The 21,704-nt window shown below is 47.3% G+C and overlaps 3 protein-coding genes across 3 annotated transcripts; 2 read left to right on the top strand and 1 right to left on the bottom strand.

Moving 5' to 3' along the window:
- The first annotated feature begins 3,359 nt into the window (after positions 1-3,359).
- On the top strand, positions 3,360-5,030 carry LOC142204628 (E3 ubiquitin/ISG15 ligase TRIM25-like). Its single transcript, XM_075275935.1, has one exon. It carries the CDS (start codon positions 3,396-3,398, stop codon positions 5,028-5,030), a length of 1,635 nt encoding a protein of 544 aa, XP_075132036.1. The 5' UTR covers positions 3,360-3,395.
- Positions 5,031-8,506: 3,476 nt separating this feature from the next.
- LOC142205133 (histone H2A type 1-like) lies at positions 8,507-12,858 on the bottom strand. The gene is made up of 2 exons (XM_075276493.1): positions 12,816-12,858; positions 8,507-9,386 (listed from the first exon to the last, which is right to left on the bottom strand). Exon 2 carries the CDS (start codon positions 9,372-9,374, stop codon positions 8,970-8,972), a length of 405 nt encoding a protein of 134 aa, XP_075132594.1. The 5' UTR covers positions 9,375-9,386; positions 12,816-12,858; the 3' UTR covers positions 8,507-8,969.
- Positions 12,859-14,938: 2,080 nt separating this feature from the next.
- On the top strand, positions 14,939-16,519 carry LOC142204629 (tripartite motif-containing protein 75-like). The gene is made up of 2 exons (XM_075275936.1): positions 14,939-15,782; positions 15,828-16,519. The coding sequence occupies exons 1-2, from the start codon at positions 14,939-14,941 to the stop codon at positions 16,517-16,519; spliced, it is 1,536 nt and encodes a 511-aa protein (XP_075132037.1).
- The last annotated feature ends 5,185 nt before the right edge of the window (positions 16,520-21,704 follow it).

Here is a 21,704-nt window from a genome sequence, read left to right on the forward strand (position 1 = left end):
CTAATATAGATAAAGGCCGGTATGCCCTAATAAGCAGGGGCATTATTCTAGTAAATGGGAGATACAGACTGGTGAGGGATACGTCTTGTGTGTGGTGCGGCATACGCCTTGTGTGGCGGTGCGGGATACGCCTTGTGTGTGGTGCAGGATACGCCTTGTGTGGCGGTGCGGGATATGCCTTGTGTGGCGGTGCGGGATACGCCTTGTGTGGAGGTGCGGGATACGTCTTGTGTGGCGGTGCGGGATACGCCTTGTGTGTGGTGCGGGATACGCCTTGTGTGTGGTGCGGGATACGCCTTGTGTGGCGGTGCGGGATACGCCTTGTGTGGAGGTGCGGGATATGCCTTGTGTGTGGTGCGGGATATGTCTTGTGTGTGGTGCGGCATACGTCTTGTGTGTGGTGCGGGATACGCCTTGTGTGTGGTGCGGGATATGTCTTGTGTGGTGCGGCATACGCCTTGTGTGGCGGTGGGGGATACGCCTTGTGTGGTGGTGCGGGATACGCCTTGTGTGGCGGTGGGGGATACGCCTTGTGTGGTGGTGCGGGATACGCCTTGTGTGGCGGTGGGGGATACGCCTTGTGTGGTGGTGCGGGATACGCCTTGTGTGGCGGTGGGGGATACGCCTTGTGTGGTGGTGCGGGATACGCCTTGTGTGGCGGTGGGGGATACGCCTTGTGTGGTGGTGCGGGATACGCCTTGTGTGGCGGTGGGGGATACGCCTTGTGTGGTGGTGCGGGATACGCCTTGTGTGGCGGTGGGGGATACGCCTTGTGTGTGGTGCGGGATACGCCTTGTGTGGCGGTGGGGGATACGCCTTGTGTGTGGTGCGGGATGCGCCTTGTGTGTGGTGCGGGATACGCCTTGTGTGTGGTGCGGGATGCGCCTTGTGTGTGGTGCGGGATACGCCTTGTGTGGCGGTGGGGGATACGCCTTGTGTGTGGTGCAGGATACGCCTTGTGTGGTGGTGCGGGATACGCCTTGTGTGGCAGTGGGGGATACGCCTTGTGTGGTGGTGCGGGATACGCCTTGTGTGGCGGTGGGGGATACGTCTTGTGTTTCAGTTCCCAAGTTCCCATTTATGATGCGATTTCCAATCATCCACGTCTTTTATGACAGACCTTTAAACCACACAGGCAGGATCTTCATTCAAGGCTGAGGTCACACAATCAGGACATGAAATCTGGTCTATGTGTGAACAGCATTTCCTCACCCGATCGCAGATTGTATGAACAGGGCTCACGGCGTCCTGCCGGATTATGCTTCTATTAGCTTCCAGATTACCGCCAATATATTGCTCAGTAATCACATGATACTGTAAATACTGTACACTAGAGCAAGAACAATATACTGCAGTGAGTCCCGTTCATACGAGCCCGGTCTGGCGTATTTCATGCCGATCACATTCATGCCTAAAAAAAGCGCAGCGTCATATAAGCATCTCTTCATATGTCACAGTCCGTATGTGATTGTCCGTACCCAAACCACAGACTGAAGCTCTCCTGGGTGTCATCAGAATCTCTCAGTACTGCAGCCTCAGGCTTGAGGCCTAGAATTTTATGTCATTATCTTAGCATGAAAAAAAAGTATTTCTACATTTTTTTATAAAAGACAATTTTTCTGGTAATTTTCTTTGAGTTCTTAGATCTACATTACAGTAATATACTATCTAATCCTCTATAACCTATACTCTCGCACTGTAGTAACCGGAACGTTTGGAGGACCTGCGATAAATCTTATATTGTTAGACTGCTTTGGTCTCGTGTGATACGGTGCGGGCGGTTGTATTATAATGTCCTGTGAGCCACTAGACATGAGATTTATTACAGATGATTGATGGGATTTATTGTTATTATTACAAAGGATTTTAATGAAATAAAATTAGATTAAATAATATATATATTGCATTTGTGTGGCGTTTGTTCCTGTCAATTGGTTGCAGTAAATGAAGTATCCACCAATGTAATTCGGTGCCGCCAACGCCATCACCATCCTGCTATGATTCCTAGACTGGCCCTTAAAGTCACTATTGATTGTGGCACCAATTCACCGAACTGTTGGCTTTCCCATTACGTGCCCCGGAGGTGTCAGTGCCGTTACCGATAGCTCTTCACTGTCAGAAGGGCGTTCCTGACAGTCTAACTGGGACCGCCCCTCCTGACAGTACTGTGTGTAGCACTATAACGTGAGGGGCCGTTCCTTACCGCCCAGCGATGACGATGAGTGCCCAGGAATGCCTCCCAGTACTAGTCTATTGTGTCCAATTTATAGCCAAGAATATCCTGCATGACCAATCTGCTTTTGACAGAATAAAATTTGCCGCCAGTTTGTAAGTGACACATACCCGACTATCAAACAAAGTCTAATTATCACTGGGACAAATACTAGAAATTGCAGGAACTGGCTGACAACAGAGAGTAGTAGAATAAGCTATTCAAATCTCACACAGCGCCGAGAGACGTCCCGGGCACCCAAACACATTCCTCAGCACCAGGTGGACTTGTGGTGAATTTGGGACCAAGTTATCACCACAGAGACTAGTTTAAGAAATAAATCATTCACTTACTGAAGTCAAACCAGAACCCACAACAAAGTCACAAGGAAGATCGAAACGTGAACGTGTCCAAGCCAAAGGTCAATCTGAGCGTTAATGTCAGAGTCAAAATCAGAAGACAAGTGAATTTTCAGTAACAAGCCAACGGTCAGAAATACAGCACAAATGATCAGGAGCCTAGCTAAAGTACAATGTAATAGCAGGCACCTGTGAGAGCGGGAAGAGGATTTAAATATCCCTCCTCAGCTACTGATAGGATCAACACAGGAGAGCTCTGACAACTGAAGAAGCTTTGTATGTTGGCACAGTGACCTTAAAGCAACAGCAGACCATGCTGACCGTTATGTAAAATTCCCTATAACCGTTACATAGAGATATAATAGAGTAGAACCTCTTCCATCTCTCATCCAGGGATCTTCTGGATATGACTGTAGACCAACTAAGGAGAGATCTGGCTCTTCATGGAGAGTCTCTGAATTCAGACATTTTTCATCTCATCATCTGGAGCTAGACCTCATGGCCACAAGATTTAATACCAAGGTGGAGAAATTCTATTAACCGTATGAGGACATTCCTTGGTAGAGGACGCCCTGTCCATCCCATGAAGGTTCAGGCTAACTTATATATTCCCTACAGTTTCCATGATACCGAGGCCATTGATGCAGAACCTAGAATACAGTTGTTATAGAGCTTGTGTACATTGGGGCAAAGACTGGCATGTCTGCCATACCTGGATACTTCTAGCAAACCCCTGTTCATGGTAAGCCGTTGTGATGTCTGAATCACACCCACTGGTCTCTGAGTCTTACAAAATTTTACTTTCATTTTTTCTGCTGGCAGCGATGGCGTCTGCTGGACTGAGAAAGGAGCTGGATTGTTCCATCTGTCTGAGCCTTTATACCGATCCTGTAACCCTGAGATGTGGACACAACTTCTGCCGGGGCTGTATTGATCAGGTCCTGAATACACAGGAGGGGTCTGGAGTTTATTTTTGTCTTGAATGTAGAGAAGAGTTTCGGGAGCGTCCTGTCCTGCAGAGGAACATAACTCTACGTAATGTAGTGGAGGATTTCCTGTCTACTCATCGAGAAGACGCCATAATATGCTGCACTTACTGTATTCACTCTCCTGTACCTGCTGTTAGGTCCTGTCTGATGTGTGAAGCTTCTTTTTGTGATCAACATCTGAGAGTCCACAGCAAAGGACCAGAACACGTCCTAACTGAGCCCAGCACCGACCTGAAGAAGAGGAAATGTCCTGTCCATAAGAAGGTCCTGGAATATTACTGCACCGAGGACTCTGCTTGTATCTGTGTGTCCTGTAGTCTGGCCGGAAAACACAGAGGACATCGGGTGGAGATGCTGGATGAGGCCTCTGAGAAGAAGAAGAAGAAACTCAAAGATGTTCTCCAGAAACTGACCACAAAGAGAGAGAAGACTGAGGAAAGAGTCCAGAGTCTGGAGGAGCGCAGGAGAAAAGCTCAAGAAAAAGCATCTGGAGAAGCCGAGAGAGTCACTGCCCTGTTTATAGACATCAGGGGAAGACTGCACAACCTGGAGAAGAAGATCCTGAGTAAGATCTCCAGGCAGGACGAGCAGCGGTCACGGTCACTGTCTTATCTGATCTGTAAGCTGGAAATAAAGAAGGACGAGCTGTCCAGGAAGATGCGGCACATTGAGGAGCTGTGCAAGATGTCTGATCCACTGACTGTCTTACAGGATCCAGATACAGGTGACTTGTGTGATCCTGAGGAGGGCGGAGGTGATGAGGAGTCAGGAGGACATGGTGGAGGTGATGAGGACACAGGGGGAGATGATGGAGGTGATGAGGACACAGGAGGAGATGATGGAGGTGATGAGGACACAGGGGGAGATGATGGAGGTGATTGGGGTCTGGAGCTGATCTCGCACACATTACACACAATATTAGATTTCATAAAAGGTGTAAATGTCGCCTTCTACGTACAGGATCCTGTGGACATATTACTGGATGTGAACACAGCTTCTAATAATATCCTTATATCAGACGACCTGAAGACTATAGTCTGGGCGGAAATAAGACAGAATCGTCCATACACAGCGGAGAGATTCCAGGACTATCCGCAGGTGATGAGTAGCAGCAGATTTACCTCAGGGCGCCATTACTGGGATGCGGAGATCGGTGAAACAGGAGTATGGAGGGTGGGGGTGTGTTACCCCAGTATAGCCAGGAGGGGGTGGCAGTCATTGATTGGAAACAATAACAAGTCCTGGGGTTTATGTATAGATCAGCTCCATGACGATCACTGTTTAGTTCTACATGACAGTAGAGAGATAGACATACCTCAGCAGATGTACAGTGATACACTCAGGATCTACGTGGACTATGAGGCCGGGCAGTTGTCCTTCTATGAGCTGCGCGACCCCATCAGACACTTATACACCGTCGCCGCCACCTTCACCGAGCCCCTTCATTTTGCATTATGTGTATACTTCTAAAATGATGACATCACAACAGATTCTGATTGGTGGAGTATTCAGCCACTAGAATGCAGCAGTGGGTGTGGCTACAGCTGAGCTCCTCCCTGTATTTCTCTTGTACAGAGCTGTGATTGGTCGCTATGTGCCCTATATTGTACGTCATCACTGTAGATCACAGACACTTCTTTCCTACTTCTTAAGGGGGCGTTCACACCACCATCGGTGACCATCAGCAGTGTCCGTAACCATTGTCCATTACAAGATTTTAGCAGCGGACACTAGCGGAATAGTCAGTAGTCCATTAAAACTTCCATTCATTTCAATGGGATTTTATCTTGTGTCCATTTATACCCAAGTCTGTTTTTTCCAGTGGACAAAAAAAATCCTACATCCCCGCAAGGAGTTTGTATGTTCTCCCCGTGTTTGTGTGGATTTCCTCCCATTCTACAAAGAATGCGGGATGCTTAAAAGTAGCAAACTGCCAATTTGTATTAAAGGTGTATTCCTATCCAGTGTGTCAGCACTGCCTGGAGCAGATCAGATAATATGCAGATGCTTGTACACAATGGACTGAGGGTTAGCTGATTGTTACATAGAGAGATAACAGCCCTGGCTTTCTCAGCAGTGTAATATAGTATGTGACCATAAATTCATAACAGGTTACAAACTATCTATGTGCCAAATGTTATCCAAATCCGTTCAGATGTTTGTCTGTGATTGAGGAACAAACATCCAAACTTTCACATTTATATTAGTAGGATAGGATATATATATATTAGTAGGATATAATCTATACTCTCATACTGTAGTAGCCGGAACGTTTGGAGGACCTGCGATAAATCTTATATTGTTAGACTGCTTTCCCTGCAATAACTTCTAGGTCTCGTGATACGGTGCGGGCGGTTGTATTATATTGTCCTGTGAGACACTAGATATGAGATTTATTACAGATGATTGATGGGATTTATTGTTATTATTACAAAGGATTTAAATGAAATAAAATTAGATTAAATAATATATATATATATATTGCATTTACGTGGCGTTTGTTCCTATCGATTGGTTGCAGTAAATGAAGTATCTGCCAATGTAATTCGGTGCCGCCAGCTCCATCACCATCGTGCTATGACTTGTAGCCTGGCCCTTAAGGCATTGTGGCATTTAAGTAGTTAACCTTTCATGTCCCCAGGCACATTTGTATACCGCCAGAAAGCCGACAGTGGACTGAATTCATTCATGTGGATGGAGATTTGGATTTACGCAAGGTCTCCATTCGAGATGAGCAAGTTGTCTCAATGTACCGGTTGCATTATTAATTTTCCAAAAATTCTGGTTCCTGCTGATCCCATCCACTCTGCTCTGACTGTAAATCGCCAAATTGCAGCATTTATGCCACATGGGGCCCCGGCCGAAATCTATGATCACATCTTAGAAGTGAATTTATTCAGTACAGATTCATTATTGTTTTTTACTTTGTCAATTCTTATCATTTGGATGACTTTGGTGATACAATAAGTCTCGGCGCAAGAAGGTTCTTTTCAATGAATTGAACATGGCAAAGTCAAAGAGGTTTGTTTTTTAATTGGGACAGGGGAGGTGAAACAAAACCCCCCACACCACTCGCCAGTCTCTGATGTTCCGGTGTCCTCCCGTCCTGCTGCTTGGCTGTATTCTTTTGCCAGAAGTTCTCGCCGGCTGTGATGTCCCATGTCCGTCGCTGAGGCCACTGAGTCACCGACTTATTTAGCTTGGACAACCCCTTTAAGGATTGCTATAGATATATATATATATATATATATATGTGCATCACAGTCGCCATCTATAAAACCGCAAGACCGTCAATAGCATCGGACAACAAAGGGGAGAAAGTTATGGTAGTTTCTATTCAAAAGGTGCATTTTAGTTCACATTGGGTAAAACAGGGCTTAAAATGCCCCCCCCCCATTTTGGTAAGTGCCGTTTACATGTGTGGTACAGAATCAGTCCTTTACTTACTCCTCTCTGATGTTGGATACAAGAGTGGACGGATAGTATATAGATAACTAGCAGCAATATCTCACACGTACATGCGGCTACAAGCGCTCAGGGTGTCTATAGAAGTGACCTGTCATCTAGTGAAGTCCTGTGATTACAGCAGCATGGGCGCGAATATAATGCGAGTACCCGCAGGAGGGGAGAACCGGCCTACAGAGACGATAACCAGACAGCAGCTTCACCGCACCTGTAACATGGCAAACAATCGGCAACTTCCAGTTATTAACTTAAGAAGGAGGTCTGCGGCACGAATGTCTGAGCTTCGGACGCAAAGACTATAGAAGGGTCACGTACATGAAGACCTAAGAGCACGGTGAGGTTTTTGTTTGTCTCTGAAGCTACATTGCCATCTTTTGTGCATCTGGTGACCACTAACATGTAGATCTAAGTAAGTCCTCGTGTCCCATATCAAAGACCATCTATACAATGTTCTCAATCACTATAGAAAATGAGATTTGGATCATATATATATATATATAGTCTATTCTCAGCTTACAAAGGTTTTTCACTCAAGTAAAGGATCATAAATAAACTTAGAACAAAAAAGTTGAGTTAAAGCCGAAGCAACACGCAGCAGTAAGGAGACCACGCCTGTACCGAGGCACCAATGTATAGTGCACTAAATACTAGACCAGGGGTCGGCAACCTCCAGCTGTGGTAAAACTACAACTCCCAGCATGCACACTTACTCCGCTGTTCTTGGAGTGAATGGAGCATGCTGGGAGTTGTAGTGTTACAGCAGCTGGAGAGCCCAAGGTTTAGGTCTAGCCCTGTGCTAGACTAGTAGACTAGTAAATAGACTAAATCCTGCACCGCATGAGGACCTTCTTGTTGCTCCAGTTCATTTTATAACAAGAAGTCAGCGAGAGAGTATTATTGTAGTTGTCAAATACTGATCCGCCACTAACTATATGACTTCTATCACTACAGAGCAAGATATACGTGTACAGCGGCAGAGAATGGTGGCTGTAATACAAGAAAATGGCCACAAGATATGGTGGGTAGCACTATAACCTTGCAGTGCTGGAGTCCTGGGTTCGAATCCTGCCAAGGACAAACCATCTGTAAGGAGTCTGTATGTTCTCCCCGTCTCTGCATGGATTTCCTCCCAAACTCCAAAGACATACTGATAGGGAAAACGTACATTGTGAGCTCTATATGGGCCCGATATGGGACTCTCAATCTACATTAAAAAAAAATGGCCACAAGATGTCAATAGACACAATACCAACGTAACAAGAAAACTTAGGGTGCGTTCACACCTGCGTCATGCAATCCATTCTTCTAGTCCGTCGTAGGAGCAACAGAACGGAGCTTTATAAAGAATAATAAGTGGAAACTGGAGGGAGCGGAGCCACGGATGGACGAAACAGGCGATAGCGGTGCATTAGAATAAAATACTTTTATTTTGACGCCGAGATCGGTCACTTTTCACCAACTCTGACTCCACAGTCCTGGATATAAGGATAGTGCAAATAAGAATGCTACACACCACTGAGCTAAGCGATTGTAATAAGACGCAAGACCATAAACATATAGGCAAGTGGCACAGGATAGGAACCTATAGATGTCAAATGATCCGGTTAGTATACTATACATCGAAGCCTCATAACCTTCCCTAATGTACAGAACCTTCCAGAAGTTCAGATAAGTGCCTGCGTTGCGTCTAGGCCTCGTCACTGGTGACCTTACACCTTTGTATCAGAGAATAAGGCCACTCGGACAAAGCTAGAACTGAAGTGGAAGCAGCACAGCTAACCCGATGCAGTATCCAAGGGCCCTTTCTTGCCGGTTACTTTTGCGATGGTGGTGGAATCTTCTTCATACATGACATCCAGGACAATGACTACACCCCGCAGGATTTAGGAGTCACATGGAACATTAAGCAGAGCTATAGGTGTCTGACCCGGCAGCTGACCGTATTCACCAAAGATCCATAATGCCACGGTGCTTACTCTTCTTCAGATTCTTGGGAAACAATATCTCAGGCTGGACGCCGGGCACAACGCCTCCCTCAGGGATGGTCACCCCACAAAGCAGCTTGTTGAGCTCCTGATCAAAACGCACGACCAGCAGTAAGTGACGGGGGATGATTCTTTTTCTTGCGCCGTCCCGTGCGTGATTCCCGGCCAGTTCCAATATCTCAGAAGTCAGATACTCCAACACTGCCGCCAGATAGACCGAAGCGCCAGCGCCAACCCTCTTAGCATAGTTGCCCTTGCGGAGCAACCGATGCAAACGACCTACGGGGAACTGAAGTCCTGCCCGGGATGAGCGGGTCCTGGCCTTAGCGCGGACCTTGCCTCCTTGTTTACCGCGACCAGACATTGTTGTCAGTTACTGTAAAGTAAAGAGAAGACACTAGTATGTGCAATAACAATAATGTCCCTTCTTCTGACCCGTCCTGTGGTTCCAGTCATTGGGCAGATCAGATGGCGGTCAATGGAGATCAGACTTGTGGAAACGCCAATGAGCTTCACTGGGCCGACTTACATAGGTCACAAGACGGGATAACTCAGCAGAAGACAACCGTGATCATTTCATGGCCCATCCATGAATACCGCTGTGGTGGGAAGAGCAGGAACATTACTTTATCTCTCTGGTGAAGAGATCTTTGCGTCACCATGCCTGTTCCCACCAACTCTGCCCCAGTGCCCAACAAGAGCTGCAGGAAAGCTGTGACCACGTTCCAAAAGAGGAATGGCAAGAAGCGAAGGAAGAGCAAGAAAAGCTACGCCATCTACATGTACAAAGTGCTCAAACCAATCCACCCTCACAACGGTATCTTCTCCAAGACCATGGACTTGTTCACCATTGAGGGGAAGTCTCCCATCTCATCACTACAAGTTGCGTTCCATCGTCACCTCCTGGGAGAGCCAGACCACCAGTCTGAACGCAGACCTGAGACAATACTGAAATCTGAGGCTGTGACTTCAGAATCTGAACCCCAGTCTGACTAGATGCTCTCACAGGGCTGTCCTAGGGCCAAGGTTAGGGTCAGAGCTGGTCATGATGTGGCTGCTGAGAAATGGGATAAGTCACAAGACTCTCCATCAGCGACCATATCTGAAGCATTGCACAACTGATGTCTGATGGAGCCTTCTGTCAGCTCCACTTAGCTGCTGGCCGGAGTAGTCCAGGGAGTACACAATGGCCTGAGAACACAGCACACAGGCTAAGCTTGGCCACCAAGATGTCAATGTGACTAGAAAGTGGAGGAGAGGAGACAGAAGAGAAGGTGAAACCCCAAGATGGGAAACCCTTTAATAACGGAGATTCTGATGAACTTTAATACGTTTCTAAGAGGGCAATGCGATGTCTGTTCTGGGTGCTTTGTCCTGCCCACATGACATTGGCTAATAGCACTGGACTAGGTGCAGGCAACTGGGGTGCAAAACCACAAGAGGCAGCGTAGAGCTGCGGAAACAGGATCAGAAGCAGAGTATAGCTGCAGAGGCGGGAACAGAGGCGGAGTATAGCTGTAGAAGCGGGAACAGAGGCGGAGTATAGACGCAGAGGCGGGAACAGAGGCGGAGTATAGCTGTAGAAGCGGGAACAGAGGCGGAGTATAGCTGCAGAAGCGGGAACAGAGGCGGAGTATAGCTGCAGAAGCGGGAACAGAGGCGGAGTATAGACGCAGAAGCGGGAACAGAGGCGGAGTATAAACGCAGAAGCGGGAACAGAAGCGGCGTATAGCTGTAGAAGTGGGAACAGAGGCGGAGTATAGCTGTAGAAGCGGGAACAGAGGCGGAGTATAGCTGCAGAAGCGGGAACAGAGGCGGAGTATAGCTGCAGAAGCGGGAACAGAGGCGGAGTATAGACGCAGAAGCGGGAACAGAGGCGGAGTATAAACGCAGAATCGGGAACAGAGGCGGAGTATAGCTGTAGAAGCGGGAACAGAGGCAGCATACAGCCGCAGAGGCGGGAACAGAGGCAGAGTATAGACGCAGAAGCGGGAACAGAGGCGGAGTATAGACGAAGAGGCGGGAACAGAGGCGGAGTATAGACGAAGAGGCGGGAACAGAGGCAGTATACAGCTGTGGAAGCGGGATCAGAGGCGGTGTATCGCGACAGAGACAATATTCTTGTACGTATTTACTGCACAGACAAGCCTTTCTGCGGGTGACATACTGACACAATGTGGATTTTTTTTTCCAGAATTCGGATTCATTCTTGCAGTCAGCGACTACGGTCATGTACATGTATCCTGAGGAAGAGCAGTCACACCCAGAGGCAGAATTCATACACACCCTAGAAACACTGCAAGACGCCTGCAGAGCGGACATGACAGATTAGGGGGGGCAGTGGTCACAGGCAAGAGAGGGTCTGTCATTTCAGGGCTCATGTGCCCTTTTTACCAGAATTGCCCGCACATTTGCGTTCCTGAAGTTTCCCTTTATACCCCCCAAACATTATAGTGCCCCCCTTTTGTGATCCCCACGAGGTTTATTGCCCCCCGGTTTATGGAGACCATATAAGGCCTGTACCTGTTACATTAATCCAAGTTCCAACAGTGATATTTACTCGCCCCTCCCCAATCCTGTCCTGGCCCCTCCACATCACCCTCCAGGAGTCATCGAACATTACATGTGGACCCTAAACAACCCCTGGATGTGATGTTATTTAATGTTGGAATAACTGAATAGCAGCAGAAGATCCCAGGGGCCCCACATAACCCAGTGCAGATCCCAGGGGCCCCACATAACCCAGTACAGATCTCAGGGGCCCCACATAACCCAGGGCAGATCCCAGGGGCCCCACATAACCCAATGCAGATCCCAGGGGCCAGACATAACCCAGCACAGATCCCAGGGGCCCCACATAACCCAGTGCAGATCCCAGGGGCCCCACATAACCCAGTACAGATCTCAGGGGCCCCACATAACCCAGGGCAGATCCCAGGGGCCCCACATAACCCAATGCAGATCCCAGGGGCCACACATAACCCAGTACAGATCCCAGGGGCCGCACATAACCCAGTACAGATCCCAGGGGCCACACATAACCCAGGGCAGATCTCAGGGGCCCCACATAACCCAGGGCAGATCTCAGGGGCCCCACATAACCCAGTACAGATCTCAGGGGCCCCACATAACCCAGTGCAGATCCCGGGGGCCCCACATAACCCAGGACAGATCCCAGGGGCCCCACATAACCCAATGCAGATCCCAGGGGCCCCACATAACCCAATGCAGATCCCAGGGGCCCCACATAACCCAATGCAGATCCCAGGGGCCCCACATAACCCAGTACAGATCCCAGGGGCCCCACATAACCCAGTGCAGATCCCAGGAGCCCCACATAACCCAGTACAGATCCCAGGGGCCCCACATAACCCAGTGCAGATCCCAGGGGCCCCACATAACCCAATGCAGATCCCAGGGGCCCCACATAACCCAATGCAGATCCCAGGGGCCCCACATAACCCAATGCAGATCCCAGGGGCCCCACATAACCCAGTACAGATCCCAGGGGCCCCACATAACCCAGTGCAGATCCCAGGGGCCCCACATAACCCAGTACAGATCCCAGGGGCCCCACATAACCCAGTGCAGATCCCAGGGGCCCCACATAACTGTATTATGGCCACACACACCCCTGGTCACAGTATGGCAGAGTATAAGGGAGAGAAGATATGATATCCCCAGCACACAGACCCGTCATGTGCCTGCAGCTCCTGAGTATATACTGACTACAGAGACAACCCGTTATAGCTGCCCCCGGGTATACAGCTGCAGTCAGGCCATAGGATTATACATATACAGCTACCTCATAGTGTCTGCGGCGCACGAGGGATGTAGACGGCGGGGCGGGATCAGGTGACGTAAAGCGGCACACTCCTGAGGACGTGAAAGCGCGTGACGTCACTCCTGGGTACCCGGACCGCACAATGGCAACCGCGGACACAGCAACCGGCGCTGCTCTATGTCTGTGCTCCGGAGTCAGGACAAGCGCCCCCTGTGGTGATGTGTGATATTACTGGCCGCCCTGTCCCATCTACCTGCCGTGCCCCTTCTTATCTACAGAATCAGGGCTGTCCTGGGTGCCGAGGCCTCCCCCCCTGTATAATCTATAGGCCAGGGCAGGACATTGTCACCTCCAAGACCGGTCCTGGCACTTGAGGAGACCCCGGGGGGCAGCGGTTATAGTCACGGCCGGGTCCTGCTCCAGCATCACGTCACAGCCAGGCCATTATTTGAATGAATTCGATTTAAGGGGTCCGGTCTTTATGGTTTTTAAAGGGATCCTACCATTACAACTTCTTTTGTGGATAAGACGTCGGAGTCGCCTTTAGAAAGGTTATTCGTCTCTTACCTTTAGACGTGGTCTCAGCCGCGCCGTTCCTCAGAAATACCGGGTTTTTCCGGTATGCAAATGAGTTCTCTCGCAGCAATGGGGGCGGGCCCCAGCGCTCAAACAGCAACGAGGGCGTCCCCACCGCAGCCAGAAAAGTGTCTCCAAGCCCCGCCTCCTTCCTCGTCCACCGCGTCATCTTCAGTCTCTTCCGGCGCAGGCTCGTAACCTAGCAGAGCAGACTGTACAGGCGCACAGGTCACGGGAAAATGGCCGCTTGCACAGTATTGTTAGCGGCCATTTTCCCGTGGCCTGTGCGCCTGCGCAGTCTGCTCTGCTCGGTTACGAGCCTGCGCCTGAAAAAGACATTGAACATGACACGGCGGGCGCAGAAGGAGGCGGGGCTTGAAGACATTTCTCTGTCAGCGGTGGGGACGCCCTCATCGCTGCGGGAGAACTCATTTGCATACCGGTAATTCTGAGGAACGGTGCCGCGGAGACCACGTCTAAAGGTAGGAGACGAATAGCCTATCTAAAAGCTACTCCGACGTCTTATCCACAAAAAAAAAAGTTTTAATGGTAGAATCCCTTTAACAGTATCGTCATTCAGAAGTGGCCTATAGGGCTGCCGATACTGTCTGTGCACCTCCCCCCCCCACCCCAGTGACATCCCCCTCCTCTTACCTATTATTGTCAGTCCGTCTTCCATGTCACAGGACCACGAGCGCCGTCCAGTTAGTATGGCAGAGACTGGCGGGCTTCAGTACTTGTACAAGTGATCTCATCATCGCAGGTTCAGATCCTTCGGGGGCTTAAAAATAAAATAAATGAAACTTTTTTTTAAAATATTCAAAATACTCTTGTCTATCCCGGAGGATTCATTGCAGATAGGCGGGGGTGGGGCCTCTACCGATCCTGGGTGATTTTATCCCCACGGTGAATGTAGCTGTATGGTCTGCAGGTCCCCCACTCATCACAGATGACGTCTTTTCAGACCCCAGAGTATAATAATCGGAGACCCGGGGGAATAAAAACATAAAACACTACTGTTACTCACCTGTCCCCCGGCTCCTACGCTGTCAATCTCCGCTGACGTCCTTGTTCAATGACGTCGGACGTCACATGACCCGGGACACAGGCCGGGATCATGGGACATCAGAGACGTCAGACAACTAGGCCTGAAAGCCTGCCCGGATCTTGGAGAGGTAAGTAACAGTGTTTTTTATGTTTCTTACCTCTCCCGGGCCTCCGATCATTATACTTGGGAGTCTGCAAAGACCCCCGAGTATAATGATAGTCTTTGTGGGGCCTGCGGTGTCACTTACTGATCTCGGCCCAGCCAGGATCGGTATTAAAAAAAAAAAAAAACTGCAACGGTAGCGGCTGTCACCAGGCCCCAAATGTCCCGGGCCCTGTGGCAGCCACCTCTGCTGCTATGGCGGTAGTTACGCCATATGACGGTAGTTTCGAGATATGATGTCCTCTATCATTGTGTCATTTTGTACAATCCAATCTGTAGAAAGACCAGCCTCGTCTTGTGTGAGATATGTGATTCTCTCCCAGGCTTTAAGTTTCACTTCTTCGTTCAGCTCTCGGCGATGGCGTCTGCTGCTCTCGGAAAGGAGCTGGAATGTTCCATCTGTCTGAGCCTTTATACCGATCCTGTAACCCTGAGATGTGGACACAACTTCTGCCGGGTCTGTATCGATCAGCACCTGAATACACAGGAGGGGTCCGGAGCTTATTCCTGTCCTGACTGTAGAGAAGAGTTTCAGGAGCGGCCAGGACTGAGGAGGAACATAACTCTGTGTAATGTAGTGGAGAACGTTCAGTCTACTCAACCAAAACAGGAGGAGATCTCCGGGATCCGCTGCACTTACTGTGTGGACTCTCCTGCACCTGCTGTTAGGTCCTGTCTGATGTGTGAAGCTTCTCTGTGTGATCAACATCTGAGAGTCCACAGCAAAGGACCAAAACACGTCCTCACAGAGCCCAGCACCGACCTGGAGAAGAGGAAATGTCCTGTCCATAAGAAGGTCCTGGAATATTACTGCACCGAGGACTCTGCTTGTATCTGTGTGTCCTGTAGTCTGGCCGGAGAACATCGGGGACACCAAGTAGAGATGCTGGATGAGGCCTCCGAAAATAAGAAGAAGAAACTCAAAGACGTTCTCCGGAAACTGACCACAAAGAGAAAGAAGACTGAGGCAAGAATCCAGAGTCTGGAGTGGAGCCAAGTTCAAGAATTAAGAGGGAAAATATCACCCAAAGGAATCTCTTCTATGTTTGCAGGAATGAGGGCACAGCTGGACCACCTGGAGAAGAAGATCCTGAGTGAGATCTCCAGGCAGAAGGAGCAGCGGTCACTGTCTGATGTGATCCATAAACTGAAAATAAAGAAGGACGAGCTGTCCAGGAAGATGCGGCACATTGAGGAGCTGTGTAAGATGTCTGATCCACTGACTGTCTTACAGGATCCAGATACAGGTGACTTGTGTGATCCTGAGGCGGGCGGAGGTGATGAGGACATGGGGGGACATTATGGAAGTGATCAGAGTTCTGAATTGATCATAGGCACGTTATTCACCTTATATGATGTACTATATGGTGTAAATTTCACCTTCGATATACAGGGTCCTGCAGACATATTACTGGATGTGACCACGGCTAATAATAATCTCCTTATATCAGGCGACCTGAAAACTGCGACCCAGACAGGAATAAAGCAAAATCGACCACAAAATGCAAAGAGGTTCCTGGAATATAATCAGGTGATGAGCAGGAACAGTTTCTCGTCAGGGCGCCATTACTGGGATGTGGAGGTCAGCGGGTCATGGAGGTGGATGGTGGGGATGTGTTACCCCAGTATAGACAAAAGTGGGCGTCAGTCATACATTGGAGGTAGCGAGAAGTCCTGGGGTTTGTGGGGAGGCCGAATCTATGATAATAGGTATTTTGTGAGACATAACAGAGATATGACCTGGTTATATAACCAAGTCTCCAGTGCTAGAGTCAGGATCTATGTGGACTATGAGGCCGGGCAGTTGTCCTATTATGAGCTGCGCGACCCAGTCAGACACTTACACACGATTATTAACAAGTTTACTGAGCCCCTTCAGGCTGTATTATGTGTATATAATGGTCATATAAAGATATTGGGGGGGAAGCAGCGGCTGTGAGGACCCATCATTATAGAAAGTCTGCCCGGAGACTGGTGACATCACAGAGAGTATGTTTGGTGGAGTATGAGTATGTTTGGTGGAGTATGAGTATGTTTGGTGTAGTATGAGTATGTTTGATGTAGTATGAGTATGTTTGGTGGAGTATGAGTATGTTTGGTGGAGTATGAGTATGTTTGGTGTAGTATGAGTATGTTTGGTGGAGTATGAGTATGTTTGGTGGAGTATGAGCATGTTTGGTGTAGTATGAGCATGTTTGGTGTAGTATGAGCATGTTTGGTGTAGTATGAGTATGTTTGGTGGAGTATGAGTATGTTTGGTGGAGTATGAGTACGTTTGGTGGAGTATGAGCATGTTTGGTGTAGTATGAGCATGTTTGGTGTAGTATGAGTATGTTTGGTGTAGTATGAGTACGTTTGGTGTAGTATGAGTACGTTTGGTGGAGTATGAGTATGTTTGGTGTAGTACGAGTATGTTTGGTGTAGTATGAGTATGTTTGGTGGAGTATGAGTATGTTTGGTGTAGTATGAGTATGTTCGGTGTAGTATGAGTATGTTTGGTGTAGTATGAGTATGTTCGGTGTAGTATGAGTATGTTTGGTGTAGTATGAGTATGTTTGGTGTAGTATGAGTATGTTTGGTGTAGTATGAGTATGTTTGGTGTAGTATGAGCATGTTTGGTGTAGTATGAGTATGTTTGGTGTAGTATGAGCATGTTTGGTGTAGTATGAGCATGTTTGGTGTAGTATGAGTATGTTTGGTGGAGTATGAGTATGTTTGGTGTAGTATGAGTACGTTTGGTGGAGTATGAGCATGTTTGGTGTAGTATGAGCATGTTTGGTGTAGTATGAGTATGTTTGGTGTAGTATGAGTATGTTTGGTGTAGTATGAGTACGTTTGGTGGAGTATGAGTATGTTTGGTGTAGTACGAGTATGTTTGGTGTAGTATGAGTATGTTTGGTGGAGTATGAGTATGTTTGGTGTAGTACGAGTATGTTTGGTGTAGTACGAGTATGTTTGGTGTAGTACGAGTATGTTTGGTGTAGTATGAGTATGTTTGGTGGAGTATGAGTATGTTTGGTGTAGTACGAGTATGTTTGGTGTAGTACGAGTATGTTTGGTGTAGTATGAGTATGTTTGGTGGAGTATGAGTATGTTTGGTGTAGTATGAGTATGTTTGGTGTAGTATGAGTATGTTTGGTGTAGTATGAGTATGGTGTAGTATGAGTATGTTTGGTGTAGTATGAGTATGTTTGGTGGAGTATGAGTATGTTTGGTGGAGTATGAGTATGTTTGGTGGAGTATGAGTACGTTTGGTGGAGTATGAGTATGTTTGGTGTACAAACACTTGTTATAGTGAAGTAGATATACTATATACTCCAGCAAGGCCTGTGTTCTTTAGCTTGTCCTAGGTGATCTTGACCTGTTCTCAGTACTTACCGAATAATGGTGTCTGGGACAACAGGCCTGGTAGAATAATACATTGACATAAACAGGATTAGATTAATGGAGAAATAAATGTTAAATTGGTCATTGGGGACTTTGAGCTGTGACGTAACAAGATGACTACGTGGCTTCATGTGATGGGAACTTTCCTATTTGGGGGAGGGGGGGTATTCAATGGATATGAAACTGAAAATGCTGATTCAAGAGATTAATGTTTAACCCTATATGTGCGCCCCCTTTAGTGGGTATAAGAAGGTGCGATGTACCCAATAAAGCTTCGCTTCTACCCAGGTTCAGTTTGTCTCTGTGTTAAACGCATCACTGACTCGATATTTACGTGGTCCCATTGAGAGCACCCTGACACTTGTATCCTATTAATATTATAAATGTGAAAGTTTGTGAGTTTGGATGTTTGTGGGTTTGTGTGTTTGGATGTTTGTTCCTCAATCACGCAAAACCCGCTCGACCGATTTGGCTGAAAGTTTCCACAAACATAGTTAATATACCCGATTGCGCAATAGGCTACTTTTCGTCACAACAGCGCACATACGTTTGTGCCAGGACCCCCACAAAACCCAAACTCACACCACCATCTCTGCAATCTCACACACTTTGGACCATAGCAAGCCACAAAATTCATATTGCCCTCTGCAGCCTCGCCCCTAACCCCACACAATCACATATACATATACTTTACCACTTTGCCCCTCACCTTAATGATACTCCAGGAGGCTCTCTTTAACGCTCCGGAGCAGCCATGTTTGCCGACCCCCACTGCTCTGACAATCCGCGACACCGCCCACCCATGTCAATACCCCTAGGAAGTCTAATAAATGCCAAAAAAAAGTTTTTTAAAAAAAAGTAAAAAAAAATATAAAAACAAATAAAAAGGATTAAAAATTCAAATCACCCCCCTTTCCCTAGAACACATATAAAATAGTTAAAAACTATGAAACACATACATGTTAGGTATCCCCGCGTCTGAAATCGCCCGCTCTACAAAGCTATACAAATATTTTTCCTGTTCAGTAAACGCCGTAGCGGGAAAAATGGTCAAAAGTGCCAAACCGCCGTTTTTTCACTCTTTTGATTCTGATAAAAATTTGAATAAAAAGTGATCAAAGCAATAACATTTCCCGAAAATGGTAGAACTAAAAAGTACACCCGATCCTGCAAAAAAAAGACTCCCTATACATCCCCGTACACAGACGTATAAAAAAGTTACGGCTGTCGGAATATGACGACTTTTCAAAAAAAAAATGTTTTAACACAGTTTTGGATTTTTTTAAGGCGTCAAAATGTAAATAAAACCATATAAATTTGGTATCCCGGAATCGTAACAAAACACAGAATACAGGGGACATGTCATTTTGGTTGCACAGTGAACGCCGTAAAACCAAAGCCCGTAAGAAAGTCGCAGAAATGCATTTTTTTGTCAAATCCACCCCATTCAGAATTTTTTCCCTGCTTCCCAGTACATTATATAGAATAATTAATGGTGGCATCATGAAGAAAAATTTGTCCCAAGAAAAATTAAGACCTCATATGACTGGGAGCGGAGAAATAAAAAAGTTATGGGGTTTAGAAGGAGGGGAGTCAAAAATGAAAAACCAAAATCAAAAAATGCCATCGACGGGAAGGGGTTAACTTCAAATACTTCTGTCCCAAAGTCACTATGTAAAGTTTCTCACAACACCGAATATATAGCAGCTCTAATAAAAATTAACTTCAACATAAAAGTCTCATGTATTGTCTGAATTACAGAAAAAACAAGATACAAAGTTACATTTCATATCCCATACCTTATACACAGTACGAAAACCTTACCCACGCCTGTATATACCCACTGCTACAATCACCGCAGACGAAGTCGCAGGTACCAGCTAGTATATAATAAGTGGAGGACCAGGGAGTGTGTGGAGACGTAACAAACACAAGATACTTACTTGTCCTCACATCTGGCATTCCCTCTGCCTTCTCTTTGGTTGTGTTCCAGTTTCCTGTGGCCTCCAGGGTGGCTTCATGGTGGACCTCTGAGACCTTAGTTAGTCCTCTGGCCCCGCTGACGTCACCCAGGACGCTGCAAGAAGACCATAAGACCAGGAGAGGCAGGATAAGATTTGACAAAAGTTTATGACCTTCGTCAAGTATGCTGGGAAGCGCCGAATGACGTGGTCTGAATTTAACTTGCAGCGTTCGGTATTCCCTTGGAGTCCTCTTCAGTGGTCTTCTGACTTTGGCTGGCCTCCTGGGTGACATCAAGAGCCTTGGGGGACCAATCACCAGTATAAAAGGGGCATGATGTCCCCTAGCAGGTCGGAAGACTACAGAAGAGGTCATCATGGTAGCCCAGGAGAGCTGGATATCAGTGTTTTTTATGTTTCCACACCTTTATGACCCCTGAGTATAATATGGCTTCTTGGGTGCAAACCCCAATAGTTGGAGGTTCACGTCAAAGTCAAAACTTTTGAAAAATCCTGATCGAATGCGATTCATTCTAAAGTGGTTCGCTCGTCTCTACCAATGACGTTTTACCAGTTTGGACACCATGTTGCCCGTTTCTATCCAGCGCCGCTTCTATGGCAAGGCACAATTCTTGCATCGGGTATATTTGCTGCAGAATGCACCTCACATAACACTTCTTACAATACTGTGTAGCGGCCATTTTCTTGTGGCCAGCAGGCATGCGCAGTCAGCTGCCCAAAGCCTAGAAGTTTGAAGTCAGCGCCCGAAGTGAGACCGTTCCTGAAGATGGAGGCGGCGCTGGAGAGTTCTCTTTTACCATTGGAGACGCCCCCAGTGCTGTTTGAGTGCTGAGGCCCGCCCCCAGTGCTGGGAGAGAAGTCATTTGCATACCGACAAAAACCGGGATTTATACCGAACGGCGGCATGGAGAAGATATCTAATGGTAGAAGACGAATAGCTTTTCGTAAGGCTATTCCTATGTGTTAGGGACAAAAAAATTGAAATAAAATGGTGTGTACATAATGTTTTACATGTTCAGTGCTGTGACAGGAAGGTGCACTATGGCCACCACATTTTCCAGGTGCAACAATGCAGCGCGAGTTTCACACTGTGACCCACCAGCTCCAGTGGTCAATGACATGGAGAAAGATTGCTGCCAGTCATTATTCCCATGTGGGTCAGGGGGACAGTCCTGGATGAGTTTGGGTGACAGTCATTGCATACAGTTCCTCAAGGACCTGTCAGAAGTCACAGTAATGCAATAGATAAAAGAAAACTACTGTGAAATATCTGGGGGGTTCCAGATTATACATTTTGTGATCATTCATTGCTTAAATAGGTTATACTATCTGTAATTTTCATGCACATGGTGCAATAATGTTATATAGAAAAGGTTAATAAAGCATCAGTCACATGGAAGCCAGGATTGGGAACGCAGAGCGTAGACTTCAGTATCAGTTCCCCTCTCCGTCCAGGCTCAAATCTGGAATTCAGGTCAACTTGTTGTGAAATCTTGTTGTTTTGCAGAATTGTCCTTCCTCTATTGTGTAGGTCATTGGGGGTCAAATATAAAGCAAAATGCAGCAAAATTCTGGAGTAACTTACAGCGAAGAACTGTCCGGCATGCGGAGCACCACATTTATCAAGTGTGTTAGGGTGCATTCACACTGAGTAAACGCTAGCTTATTCTGAACGTAAAACACGTTCAGAATAAGCGGCGTCTAAAGCAGCTCCATTCATTTCTATGGGAGCGGGGATACGAGCGCTCCCCATAG

Source organism: Leptodactylus fuscus, chromosome 5 (assembly GCF_031893055.1).
Source record: "Leptodactylus fuscus isolate aLepFus1 chromosome 5, aLepFus1.hap2, whole genome shotgun sequence".
Classification (NCBI taxonomy): domain Eukaryota; kingdom Metazoa; phylum Chordata; class Amphibia; order Anura; family Leptodactylidae; genus Leptodactylus; species Leptodactylus fuscus.